The 14,608-nt window shown below is 39.5% G+C and overlaps 1 protein-coding gene across 1 annotated transcript; it reads left to right on the forward strand.

Annotated features, from left to right (window-relative positions):
• The first annotated feature begins 335 nt into the window (after positions 1 to 335).
• lrit3b (leucine-rich repeat, immunoglobulin-like and transmembrane domains 3b) lies at positions 336 to 13,497 on the forward strand. The gene is made up of 6 exons (XM_044166297.1): positions 336 to 511; positions 5,830 to 6,204; positions 6,330 to 6,415; positions 9,650 to 9,943; positions 10,038 to 10,097; positions 12,689 to 13,497. Exons 1-6 carry the CDS (start codon positions 402 to 404, stop codon positions 13,033 to 13,035), a joined length of 1,272 nt encoding a protein of 423 aa, XP_044022232.1. The 5' UTR covers positions 336 to 401; the 3' UTR covers positions 13,036 to 13,497.
• The last annotated feature ends 1,111 nt before the right edge of the window (positions 13,498 to 14,608 follow it).

The following is a 14,608-nucleotide window of genomic DNA, read 5'->3' on the forward strand; positions in this document are numbered from 1 at the left end:
TTAAACTGCTCAGCAGTATAAAAATGGTCTAATGCAGTAGTATTAACAATTGATTATATAAAGTACTGTAACACTCAAAGGGGCTATTTTTTCTGGATAAGGAAGACTTACTTTTGGTACATTTTGCTGAAAATACTTTTACTCGTAAGTACATTTATGTACTTGTAACTTCTTCACTAGAATTGTCTTTAAGGCCCAAAAAGGCTTGGGCTGGCCCTGATGTTGTGATTTGTTATTCTGACAGTGGGGCGTGGGATTACATGCCGTTTGTAAGAAGTGTAATCCCAGCTAATCTGGGATTCAGTTTCACTCTGCACTGTAGACACAACCTTACAGTAGTGACGACTGGGAATATGGAGATACAAAGGGCCTGTCTGAGTACAGGGTTTGTCTGATGAAGGATGTATCTGCTGGTCCTCGTTCACATCTTGCAATCCACTCTGTTGGCGGTCCACTCCTGTCCAGCTTTATGTGCCTGCACGTATGGGAACAGTGGAATAGCAGAGCTCAGGTTGAGTGAGGCTGACTTAATTCTCATCTTTGTGTGTTTGTGTGTGCAAGCAATATGTTTCTGCTTGAACGTAACTCATTATAGCCTATTATATTTGAAGAATTATCATATTATTAAAGCTCTCTTAGAACCAAAACAGTAGTGCTAATGCAACAGATGTTATATTTTGTGATGTCCGTGAATATTTTTTCACTGAATGGTATCACATATTGCATAAGAAAGGTGTAATAATGGTCTTCCCCATGCATATTAGTTTATAGTGTTTGGATAATAGTGGATAACATGCACAGGGACAGGTCTTCAGTAATCTTGTTGCAACCAAATTTAGTACAGGCTAACAAAAGAATGTATCATCATTATCATGTGTAGAACAGTGGACAATGTTGTTATTATATACTTTCTTCATATACTGTGGACTTTGCATTAAAAGTTATCCAAAAGCAGAAGCAAAAGCAAAAGATTCCATTAGTTCCTACACGTTTACATGCTGAAGACCATCTTCACTTATGGAGGTTGAAGGGTGCCACCAGAAATATTGTACGGTAGACATTTTCAGTGATTGACTGTAATACATTTTTAAAATACATTTTTCAGTTGAGAAAAAACAATGTGTGAAAGGATTTGTGAATTCAGGAAAAAAAAAACACAAAGTAATTCAATAGTAAAAAAAAGTAAGAAAAGTTAATTAGTAAATAAATATTTATTTTCTTAAGTCTTTAAAATTGAATTTATTTATTAATTTTTTTAGGATAAGAACATAATTCTTAATTTTATTGTAATAATTTAATAATGAAATAAGATTATTAAGTAACATATTTAATTATCATTTACTGCTTTTTAGATACACCAGTGGCACACTCCAGGCTCCATATAAAAAGAGCAATATACCAATAAAAAGAACCCGATCAATTAGAGTGGATGACTACACTCAGAAAATACATGCATTTATCTGTCCAAACTTCAGCCTTTACAGATTTATGCTTGACAGGAGCTCTGTCCTTGCATTTACAATTTATCCTGTTTTAAGTTTTTAAAACCACGTCTATGGATCCTGCATATTTTTACTCCTGTTTTTAACAGGGCGACCAAACTGTTTACAGGAAATCGCACCACGGATGCTACTTGGCCAACTAAAATCCCTTTTTTTCAGCTTTTCACAAATGTTGTTCTATGAGTATACTTATGAGTGGACTGAAGCTATTATGGCTGTATGTGTGGACTGCAAACTTGCTTACTCACAGTTAAAGGATGATATCCTCCGCCTGGAGTCAGAGCTCCGAAAAAGGGATAAACTCATCGACGGCTATGTCTCCATATCTGTTGCCCAGGCAAAGCATATTTCATATATGCAGTCTTCCAATCTTGATGTCCCAGCAGCCCAATCACCCCCCTGGTGTTACCGATGGTCTCGGAGTCTGCGGCCACCCTCCCCTGGCTGGCCTCAATGCACACCGGTACTTTACCGATACGCTGAGAGGGTCTAGCAACTGAGGAGAGTGGCCAGTCCTCTGAACATGAGCTGGACACAGGGGCAGTGGGCACCACCACTGCAGCACTGGACCTGGACACTACAACACCACTGAAGATCACCCCGATGCCACCAGATGATCCAGGGGTCCGCACCAGAACCAGGCCCAAGGCTCCGGCTCATAGCTCAACACCAAATCAAGCCAATCCATGGCCGTGGTCCATCCTGGCGGTGCCCCTGCAGTCTCGACTCCACCTAGCTTGAACCCCACTCTGGCTGCTCCTCCTGTCGCCACCACGTCTTCTCCCCCTGGGGCCAGCATTGATTGGGTGGCTCATCGCTCCACCATGGGGAAAAACTGACGTAGGATGTTAAAGGAGGCCATAATGAGACACTCAGGAGGACTTCCTCTGGCTTCCTTGTCCCCCCACCCCCGTCTGCCTGTGCAGACGGAGATATCTGAACGTCCACTGTCTTGTAGTCCTCACGCACCATCTCCTTGCCCCCTCTTCCCCCAAAATACATTAATCATTGGTGATTCCATAACCAGGAACATACGCTTCATAAACACAATCAGACACTGCTTCCCTGGAGCCACTGTCCCCGACATCCTGGATAAACTCCTGGATCTGCTCCCCTCACTCCCAAGCTCTATTAAGAGAATTGTACTTCATGTAGGAAAAAATTACACTACCCACAGGAGTCTGAGCGCACAAAAAATGAGCTGTGGAAAGTCTGCTTTTATTTCAGGCCCTATCCCCACACTTGGTCGCGCAGACTCCTCAACCTTCACAACTGGCTCCAGTCTGCCAGCAGGACTCACAACATGGGTTTTATTGACAATTTTAACTTTTTCTGGAATCGTCCCTCTCTGTTCAGTAGAGACGGAATCCACCCCAGCAAGCGGGGCAGCCAAATGCTATCGGCTAACCTGCAGCATGCGGTGCAGTCCCTCGCATGTGACTGACTGTAGGTCTCACACACGCACATCCCCAGATCCCACATCTTTGTCATCCTCTACAGCACAACCTCAGCATACTGATTCCCATGAGAGTATACCTACTTTCATAACCACTATCATTTCTTATCAAAGACCCACTCCAGCACGCTTAATATCACACCCCTCAGCGGCTAACCATAAGAACTTTTACTGCTGCTTCTTTAACTGCCTTTAATCCACATTACACATCCACATTAACACAGAGGAGCTTGACTCCCTTTTTAATAACACCTGTCAGACTATCCTGGACTCTGTTGCCCCCTAAAAAGACAAACAGTCAAATACAATACCCCAGATCTGGCTAAATGAATCCACCCAGGATTTAAAGACTGTAGGAGAAGGGAACGAAAATGGAAAAAAACGGGTTTACATGTTTTTTATGAGCTTTGGAAAGATGCAATGAAAAACTAGCAAATGGCAGTTAAAGAAGCAAGAGCAACATTCTTCTCTAATTTAATTTTAGCAAATCACTAACCCCAGAATTTTATTCAAGGTAATTTTACAGACGCCTCACAAGATTTGTGTGAGAAGTTTTTACTTTTTTTTAAAATTTCTTTTTACAAATAGTCAACAATATAAGGCAACAAATAACCTACCCAGACCGTGTTTTACGTGCCAGTATGAACATAATTAGTTATTTTAGAAGTTTTAAACCTGTAACGCTTACCCTTTTTATCTGAAATCATATCCTACATGAAATCAACCACATGCAGCCTTGATATTATTCCCACAAGTTTCTTCTTCAAGAAGAAGTTATGGATACAGTTGGCCCCAGTATTTTACTGATTATTAATAGCTCCTTAACAAAAGGAATGTTTCTATCTACTTTTAAACATGCTGTGCAACATGCAATCTCTTTTAAAGAAACCTAACTTTGATCCTTCTGTTCTTAACAATTTTAGGCCAATTTCTAAACTTCCGTTTTTATCAAAAGTCTTAGAAAATGTATTATTTAATTTATTTGAAGGTGGCTTCATAAGACTGACATGACACCTGTCATGAACATGAAGGAGTCCTTATGGAGGTTTATGACTGTTCGGTCAATTATCACTTTTAATGCAAAGTTGACATTGTTTGAGATGTCTTTGTCATGACAACTTGACATTAACCAAGACAAAAATGTCTTTGTTATGACAATCTGACATTAACCAAGACAAAAATGTCTTTGTCATGACAACTTGACGTTAACCAAGACAAAAATGTCTTTGTCATGACAACTTCATATTAACCATAAACCAACTATTTAGCTTTGTGGGTTACATTATACCGTCATATGTGCTTATTATAATTGTGTCATGAATAATTCCTTTGACCTCAAGTAAAGTGGAACCATTTGAACTTGTCATAAAGATGTCAGTAATGTTATGAGGGCAGTTTGAGGACAGAGTACAGTACCAAGGTGATTTATGGAGTTTCCTGATGATTATTCATGACACAATTATAATGTTCTCATGACAGTTGTCAAGCACATATGATGGTATAATGTAATGTTAACATATAAAGCAGGTATTTTTATGACAGGTTATGTTTTCTTGATTAATGTCAAGTTGTCATACCAAAGACATCTCAAACAATGTTTACTTTGTATTAAAAGTGACATAATTGACTGAATGACTCTTAATGACAACAGTCATAAACCTTCATACAGACTCCTTCATGTTCATGACAGGTGTCATGTCATGGTTATGACAGTGTTATGTCAGTCAGTTTTAGGTCCAGTTTTATTTTCTATCTACATGCTTCCAATTGGCCAAAACATTCAACATCACAACGTCTCTTTTCATTGCTACGCAGATGACACGCAGACATACCTTCCCCTGAGACCTGATGACCCAAAAGATTGTCTCAGTGATGTCAACTGTTGGATGGCACAGAATTTTCTTCAACTCAATAACTCAAAATCAGAAATCATATTGTTCAATCCCCCAAACCTCATCAGTCTCCTTGAGAGTGGCCTTGGTCCCCTCACTGCAAATGTGAATCCCACTGCCAGAAATTTGGGTGTACTATTTGATCGACCTAAGCTTTAAACCACAAATCAAAAAAGTTGTCCAGTCCTGCTTCCTACAAAGAAGAATTATCTCCAGAATTAAGCCAATGCTCTCACACTCTGACCTGGAAAAAGTCATTCACGCATATATCTTCTCTACTTGACTACTGTAACTCCCTCCTTTATGGCATAAACCACTCATAAAGTCACTCTCTCGCCTCCAACTACTTCAGAATGCAGCACCTAGGCTTCTTACTGGTTTTAAGAGACAACATCACTTCACCCCAATCCTGGCTTCTCTCCACTGGCTCCCTGTTCGTTTTAGAATTTTAAGATTTTACTGATCATTTTGAAAGCACATGTGGGTCTGGCCCCAAGCTACATAATGGAAATGTTGACCCCCTTAGATCCTCAGGTGGGACCCTTCTGGCTGTTCCAAAGTCGAGGCTTAAATCCAAAGGTGACCATGCATTTGCCATCAGGGCCCCTCCGCTGTGTAACAAACTGCCTGGGGAGATAAGGCTTGCAGAATCAGTAACTTCTTTTAAATTACTTCTTAAAATTTTTATAGACTTGCTTTTACGTGATGTCGTTCTCTTAATTGTCTCTTTATTGCTTTTATTGTTTCCATTTGTTTTTATTTCCATTGTCATGTTTTTCATTGTTTTTAAGTTGTCTCTTATTTTAATTTTACCTTAATTTTGTCTTTCTTTCTTTGGCATTTCTGTTTGGCTTTCTGCTCTTCTATTGTCTTCTGGGTATCCTGTTTCTTCTTTGCTTTGTCTGTCAAAGCACTTTGTAAACTCTGTTTTTAAAGGTGCTATACAAATAAAGTTAATATTATATGTTTAATATGGCAGGTTGGTGCAGTGCAGTGACTCTGGAATCTCAGCTGTTCCCATTAATGTCCCAGCTGACACAGTCAAACTGCGTCTAGAGAAGACCTTGATCTCCAGGGTGCCACGGGCAGCCTTCTACAATCTTTCAGAGCTGCGGTTCTTGTGGCTGACCTACAACTCCATTACATCCATTCACCCCAGCAGCTTTGTCAACCTGAAGGCCTTGCGGGAGTTGCGTCTGGATGGAAATCTCCTGACATCCTTCCCCTGGGAGGGGCTCAGAGACATGCCCCGCCTCCAGACTCTGGGTCTCCATAATAACCGTCTGTCCAGCCTTCCTGCCCATGCTTCTCTCTTTCTCCCCAACATCACCTACCTCGACCTGTCCAGCAACAGGTGTGTCCAGATACCACAAAACTATGTAGCCTACTTATGTAGAGAGCTACAGAGCTGTCAGTAATATCCAATAGATATGTTGAACTTTTCTCCTCTCCTTGTCTTGTTTCGTCGCCTCTCTTCAGGTTGACTATATTACCTGCTGAGCTGCTGGACCTTTGGTTTCCCCTCCCAGGACAACAGGGAGGACCAGTTCAAAGAAGAATTTTGGGTACAGTATGTTTTGGAGCAATATAGACACATTATATTATACTCCTGTCTAAAGCAGCTACACTTGATTTAGATCAGCAATGCCCGATGTGTAAATATCTTGCAGACAAATAGAGCTTAACTCAAGTAGGGCCAAGTGAACATCCATGATGTTAAAGTTGCTTATAGAATTAATTGGTTTACCTATCTATTTTAGCTGAGGTTAGCAATCTGTTTCTTTTAACATTTGTTGTTTTACTGTAATGTTTGCAACATTATACCACATATATGTTGTTAGAAAATGGAACTCTTGTTCAGGTTTTTGACATGGCAAGTCAAGTATATGAGATGGTTGGTTTCAAGTAGTTAAACGGGTGACAACACCACTGCTATACGGTTCAAAACAGAGATGGACATAGTGGCAGCTGGCCAATGGAGGGCGCTGCCCTCCTTGAGTCCTTGAGCCACAAAAACCCCATTAATAATAATAATAAATCAAACTGTCAATATTTGTATGTTTGAAATATGGAATACACTCAGTTATATGTGTAAAATATGATAGACAATTATCTGCGCAGCATATATGCTTTTCCTATACATCCCCTCAGCCTGTCTGCATGTCTCAACAGCTCTGGGGCGATGGATAAATCGTCCACAGGAGGCAGGTCTGTGTAGCAGTTTAGCCAAAGATATGAATGTATGACATACAATGTTGCCAGTCAGTGTCCTCAAATCTAATCCGAAAAGCGAGCCACTGCTAGTAAGTCAGGACCTCAATAGGCGCCATTTTAACTACATGACAGTGGCGAGCGTGATCACTAACTTACTCCTCCAAGACCCAACCTAACTCGGGAAATTCTCTCCTCCAAGATCTGCTTGAGAGGAGAACTTTGACGGAGAAACTACAGTATAAAGAGCTGCGCTTAGGTCAACCTGACCTCGCAATCAGACAGCAGCCGAAAAAGGGAAGCAGTGTATGCAAGGCTTCTCGTAGCTGGTACACCAGAAAGGTCTGGCTAGCTGGATGCAGTCATGCTAATGCCTTATTTTGCTTTCCATGCTTGCTTTTTAAAACAACGGGGACAGATCCAGCATGGACAGTTACGAGAGTGAGGGGCACCTGTCTGAGAAAGTAAGGAAACATGAGAACACCAGGGCACACATGGATAATTCTGTCAAGCTAATGTTAGCCATATTAGGCAGACTGAACATCGCTACGCAGCTGGACGACGGCCACAGGATCGCAGTGAGGAAACACAATGAGGAGGTGGATAAAAACAGGCACATTTTATCCAAAATAATCAATTGTGTGAAGTTTTATGGGGACATCCAACCGCGTTTTTTTGAGTTCATTACTATCCAGAACGCAACCACCGACACCATTGCTACAGCCCTTCTGGAGAGGCTGAGCACCATACTCCGAAATGGACAATGAATAACCAGATATCAAGCAGATGTACTCAAATTTTGACTGGTAGTGTACAAAAAAACAAATGTGTTCATGTTCACCCCCAGTGTGGTGTTTTTGTGCTATGTGCATAGTTGACATTTTAAAACAAATCTCAAATTATTCCATGTGTGAGATTTCAATTGATGTTTACAAGATTGTTTATGTTATTATTTTGGGTATTTCCTTTGGTTAACTGTTTTGTATTGGTTATCAGGGACCCCACAATTTATTTTTGAGTATAAATTAATTTAATTCACGTGTGAGAGAGTTTTGAAGCAGAAGTTTGCTGGAGTTTACTATCATTACACCTCAGAGCACTTGACTCCCATGCTTATGTCCATTCAAGTGTCTGAAAAGCAACTTAACACCACTAATTGCACTTCATGTTTACTTTTCCTGATCTTTACCTCCTTATTGGTTTCCCCAACAAAACAAGGTTCATAAAGGCATCTCAATAAATAAACGTTTTCTATTACATGTTTTATATTTTACTGATTTCACCTGTGTGGGTGACCAAAATAAGCTGCACTGATGTGTTTGTCAACGTGTTACTTACTGTTTTATTTTACAGTATGTTGGAATAAAATAATTGTTAAATATTTGACTGCAAAGTAGCAATTACTTTTTGATACCTTCACTTTTTTGCATTAAATCATACTGGGATGTTTGCTGAAATTGATTGGATGTGGCACAGCCCTACCTAGAAAATTTTCCACCAGCTGCCACACTACTACTCCTTCAAGAAAAGGTCTCATGAGTGATCCCCCCTGCACTGCAACAGACAGCAAACTTGAAAACCAACATACTGTATGTCAAAGTAGCCACAGCAACAACACTGAAGTCAAGCATGAAAATTGCAAGATGATGAAGGAATGAGACAGCTCATGCATGTGAGGTGAAAGACGCAGCCCAGTTTATCATAGTTTATAATAATGCAGAGCAGTGAGGATACAGCCATTTCATACAGGAGATAAGCGCAGATCTACGTGCATTCAACCCACCCATTCATATGAGACAGCTGTCAGCCTGTTTGTCACCGTTAACAGAGACTCCAGTCTACAGTATAGTTCATACACTTCACTGATAAACCTAAGAATTAACTTTAACGTTTTCGTGCCTGTAGCTGACTGGATTGAACTCTCTCCAGGGGTCTGACTGACAGGATGATCAGTGCCCTGATTTAGTGCACTTTAGTTACTTTAATTCAGTTGGAATCAATAATTAACGATCGATAATTAATGGAATTAATGGATGGATGGAAAAAATTAAGTGAAACCTCTTTCCCACCACAAATACTGGTGTACTTATTTTATTACATTGTATTATTATACTGTATTATCATCATCAACCGGTAAACCCACTTGGTACTTGACACTTAGTTTATCTTATACTTATACCCACCTGGTACTTAATTTATTTTCTGACCTGTTTTTATAGTACTTACTAGTACTTTCTCCTGTGTGCACTGACGTAAAGGCGAGCTACTGTAACAAAGAGTTTCCCTTCGGGGATCAATAAGGTATTTCTGATTCTGATTCTGATTCTGGTACTACACCTGTATATCCCAGTAAAAAAGGGGGAAAACATTATCTTTTAACTTTTAATTAACTGATGTTTTTTTTTTTATCATGCCTGATTTTAGGGTGTGTTGCAGCCCCCTCAGGCCCCTACTTCCAGCATCGATGACTGTAATTGTAAAATAAGAGTGGGAATTTCATTCTTTTCTTTAGGCTTTGATATATCCAACTCCAAAGAAGGTTTTTCCACCCAATTTATGACACATATCAAATTGTCCTTGATACCCAGGCCTCCATGACAACCCCTGGTTGTGTGACTGCCAGATCTCCATGGTGATGTCTTTGTCCATGTCCCTGGGGAGTCCTGTAGTTCTCATGGACCAGCTGCTGACATGCATCAGGTCACTGGGCCAGTCAGGGATGCTGCTGAGCCAGGCTGAGCTGACCCGCTGTATGAGGCCTTCAGTCCAGCCTGCAGCCACCAGAGTCATCTCTCCACTCGGCAGCAACGTAATCCTTCGTTGTGATGCCACCGGCTATCCAACGCCAACCCTGACCTGGATCAAAACCTCAGCCTACACTGGTAAGCAATCCAGGATCACTCTCAGGTGATGAAGTTGGTGTTACTAACATCTGAGCATCAATCAAGTCATGTTGTGATTTGATTCTCTGTACAGATTGTTGCCAAGAAGACATCCTTGAGAACTCTGACCAGCTACCCAAGAATTTGGAGAGTTGTAAGTGGTGCTTATCTTTAAAGGTCCAGTGTGTAACATTTAGGAGGAGCTATTGGCAGAAATGGAATATAATATTTATGAGTATGTTTTCTTTAGTGTATAATCACCTGAAAATAAGAACCGTTGTGTTTTTATTACCTTAGAATAAGCCGTTTTTTTAAATCTACATAGGGAGCAGGTCTCTGATATGTTTCTAAAGTAGCCCAGAACGGACAAAACATAACACTGGCTCTGGTGCAATTTCACCACTAAATGCCACTAAATCCTACACACTGGAATTTTAAGATTAATTGTAAAAAAAGATGGAATAAATGTGAATGTGTTGCATTTCATGTCAATTTAACTGGTGCTCCTAAATTTTGTGCTGGTGTTCCTAAAATTTTCAGTATGGCTCCCAGTGGTAGTGGAAAACGTTTGTCTGGAGCCCTACGGCCAAGGCACTCTGTGGCAAGCCTCACACAGCAAGGTGTTTATGGTCATAATCATAATAATGTTAGGAATATAAATCTAAACTAATACTATTAAGTCACACAATCATCGCATACATTTCAGATGTAATTTCATTTGCTATGTGAAAACTGGATGCAAGTAAACATAATTTATAGTCTATTTATAAGTTATACAAGTATACAAGTGAAGTTGTTGGGGTGGAGAAATTTCTTTTAGACAAACACAAATCTAATAATTACGGCACTGGTGAAATGATTGGTTTTAGGTCTAGGGGATTTAATCACTGCCTTATGGCTGTACCAGCTACTAACAGGCCACAACATATCTGAATGCCTTGGTTGTCAGTCAACAAAAAAGGATGCAAGCCTTACCTGAAACTCAGGATTAAAAGACCAGGACAAAAAAAGTATACATATGTATATGCATGTGTCTGTGTGCATGTATTGTGCATTATTATGTATACATTGACATGTGTTGTTGTAGTGAAAATTTTAAGTTCAGGTTGTGTTTTTAAATCAGGTGGTAATGTGTTCCATGATTGCAAGTCTTTTACTGAAAAAGATGACTGACCAAAAGTTGTTCTGTACCTTGGAAGTCCATTACCTTTACGGGTTGTTTGTATAATGACATCATTGGCTTGATTATTGATTGGGAGGCCTGGCCCCAGATAATCACACAGTAGGATAAATACAATAAAATCATGGCATGCATATCCATTTGAACTGCTTTGAGAGATATACATGGTATTATCAAATGACAGCAGTTTAAATTTATGTTAATAGTCTTGGACAATTTCCTAATATGGGCCTCAAATTTAAGTTGAGAATCCAAAATGACACCTACATATTTAAATTCACTCACTTCCTCAATTTCCTTTTGATCAACATCTATTATAAATCACACACTTTTCTCTTTAATGAAAAGTACATTGCTATGCTTCAGTGTTAAGCAGTTATCCTGCAGCTCCTGGGAGATGGTGACCACCTGCCTGATGAGGAGTTTCTGCTGTTACATAAATTATTGTGTCATCTGCATAAATTGACACCCAACCAATTTACAGCTTTCAGGTATATTGTTTATATGCAGTATGAGCAGAAGAGCAAAGGGCCCAATATAGAAATGTGTCTATAGTTACATGACTCAACAGATGCTCCAGACTTAAAAATTGGGGTTATGACAACTCTTTGGATATTTTGTGGAATTTTACCAGTTTTAATAGGATAGATACAGATAGATTTACTAAATCTATTACTGGCCTTATCAGTATAACTGTACTATATGTTTTTAATAAGAAAAGCATCTAACCAAAATATATCTTTAGCCTTTTAACTATTTGATTGATTAATAATTTTATGGATTTTACTGTAATCTGCCTGTGTAAAATAGATGCATGAGGGTTAATCTCTTAATAAATCATGTGACAGTTGCAAGTGCAAGTTCTTCCACTAATTTTGCCTCAACGAAAAGTTGCTCTTTGCATTCATCTGCAGCACACTTTCTTCCATACTCTATCTATGGTGTCTAAACTCATATTACGTAAGACCCACCCTTTGCCTTGTTACACATATCATCTAGACCTAATTTTTTGTAGTTTTATTTTTTCAGAAAAAAACATTAAAAGCCTGAAGATTTGCCATTGTTGATTTGCTGAAATCTGAGATGTTCATGTATGTTCACAGCTATCTCTCTTTCTGTACCATATTGTGTTAACAGGGGATTAGTTCTCCAGCAGAATGCTTGTTACTGCTTGGATTCTTTGAGAGCTCCCTCAAAGCTTTTACCAACAAATTTAACTGTAAAACCGTTGGTCAATTCCTTTGACATAATGAAATATTTTTATTGGTCTGTGTCTACTTGCAACACTGCATCCATGGGTGTTATTCGTTGCAAGTAAATACACAATGCCTGGTGGAAAAGGGAAGGAGACATAGTACAGCCAATTGTTAGTTCTGTCCATCAGTAATGCATGAAATAAAGCATCAGGTCTTGGGTTGGGTTCAGGTGCCAAATTGGGAGTACCACATTGATTTAGTTGGGTCTGGTCTCAAAGACTGCCTGTGTAAAACTCAAAGTTATACTTTGAGGGCAAAGACTGGTATTGTGTGCTGAGAGCTAAGATTGTCCACCTTCTTATGTTCCAGTTATACAGGAATCTCCTCGCGTGGGGGTTCGCTGGTCGATAATCAGCATGAATGGGTTATCATACAAGGATGCTGGCGAATATCGCTGCCAGGCACGGAACATGGCAGGAATATCTGAAGCCCCAATTAAACTGAAGGTGGTGGGAATCACAAGAATATCCCGTCTTCCAAAGAAGTCCCAAAAGACTCCACCCAAATCATCAACAAAATACAGGAAGCCAAACCAGACTACAGCTACTACCAACACCCCATCAGTGAAGGAGAACACACCACCTAACAAGACCCAGACTGCTCCTAATCTTGTGTCTAAAGTGTTCCCTGTAGACAAAAGGAGCAAAATGAACTAACTTGATGCAAAGAAAAAGACCCAGACATCCATCAAGTCTACACCTGCCCCAAAAAACCCTATAACTGCTCTGTTATCAGAAACACTTGTATGAGACACACTGAAGCTGGTCTGGACTATAGGGTCATTTACTTGGTTGACTTCAGCAAGGGGGATGGGATAGCAAATAAAACTTAATCGTTTGTGAACCTCTAGTTTTAGTGTTCCAGGATTTTTCAGGTCATTCAGTTTGTTGATGAGTTATCCTGTACGTTTAACTTGTTTGTATAAATAAAATGTGTGACATAGAAACTTGGATGTAGCATCTGTGATCTAGTTTTTAGAAAGGATGTTTTGATGTTTGGGTTTACAACAGAGGTTTCCTACTGCCCTGTGCGTCAGATCCAGCCCACAGGATAAGGCCCCCACATGTTTAGAACTTATTGTTGTTAATGTGAGCCACATTTTCTTTTTTCATTTTGGTTTTTCCCCAGTCATTTATTTTAGAGTTATTAAATTTTCTAGTGGGTTGCAAAATCAGATATTAAAATTGGGTCTTTATTTCTCATTTAACATTTAACTACTAAACTATTTAGCTAGGACCACCAGATCTCTGATTCATACCTGACACCAAAAGGTAAATTTCATGAAGCCCTGCTCCTGAGCCAGGCCTGGGGTCAACATTCATTCTCTCACTATAGTCTGAAAGTTGAAGCCTTGGGTCCCGTATTTCACAAGGACATAGAAGTTTTCATAATCACAGCCACCAAAGACAGAGGGAGGAACTATGTCCACTAATTTAGCTTCCTTATAAATAGTTTGAGAAAATGGAGCAAGAAGAAATACTGTGCTTTCTGTACTCCAGGAACATACAGAGGGTAATGGTAGGTACAACAGAGAGGAGAGGGAAAGATGAGTTGCTCAGCCTTGAAGTGTTTATAGCTTAAATGTATTGTTGAAAAAATAAAACTTATTTAAATTTATTTCAAGTGTTCAAGCAGCCCCATTAGAAGAAAACAACCTGCTCAATGCCCCTCAGGTAATTTGAGTTTGAGACCCCTTGTTTTCTACTTCCCATGATTACTCGAGCCAGAAAGTACAAATTTGGCCAATCTGTTTTGCCATATGCTCTCTCTCTCTCTCTCTCTGAATCTATATTGTGTGAAAGAAAGAGAAAGAGATAGCCTGTTATGATGAATACTGGAAATTTGCTTTGATATGAGTTTACATCTAAATGTAACATGACCAGTAGGTGGCACCAGTGGCTACAATGTTAACTCACTGTGACACTGTCATTGGGCTTTATAACAAGTACACTATACACACTATATATATATATATTTGTTTTTGCAAAATATTTCATTGAACAAACATTGAGTGACATTGAGTACAGAAAAACATTAACAGTACACATATTTTTTTATTTGAACCCATCAACAGACCTTTTTGTCACAGCCTCAAGCTCTCTCTCCCACCCTCCAGATACACTGCCATCTATTACTATTGACAAGGTACAAAAATAATAACATAACCCATTTCAAAACCTATTTGGGGGGGGGGGGGGTGATGGTGTTCATAAACACTGTTTTTGAACT

This window comes from Siniperca chuatsi, linkage group LG15 (genome assembly GCF_020085105.1).
Source record: "Siniperca chuatsi isolate FFG_IHB_CAS linkage group LG15, ASM2008510v1, whole genome shotgun sequence".
NCBI classification, from domain to species: Eukaryota; Metazoa; Chordata; class Actinopteri; order Centrarchiformes; family Sinipercidae; genus Siniperca; species Siniperca chuatsi.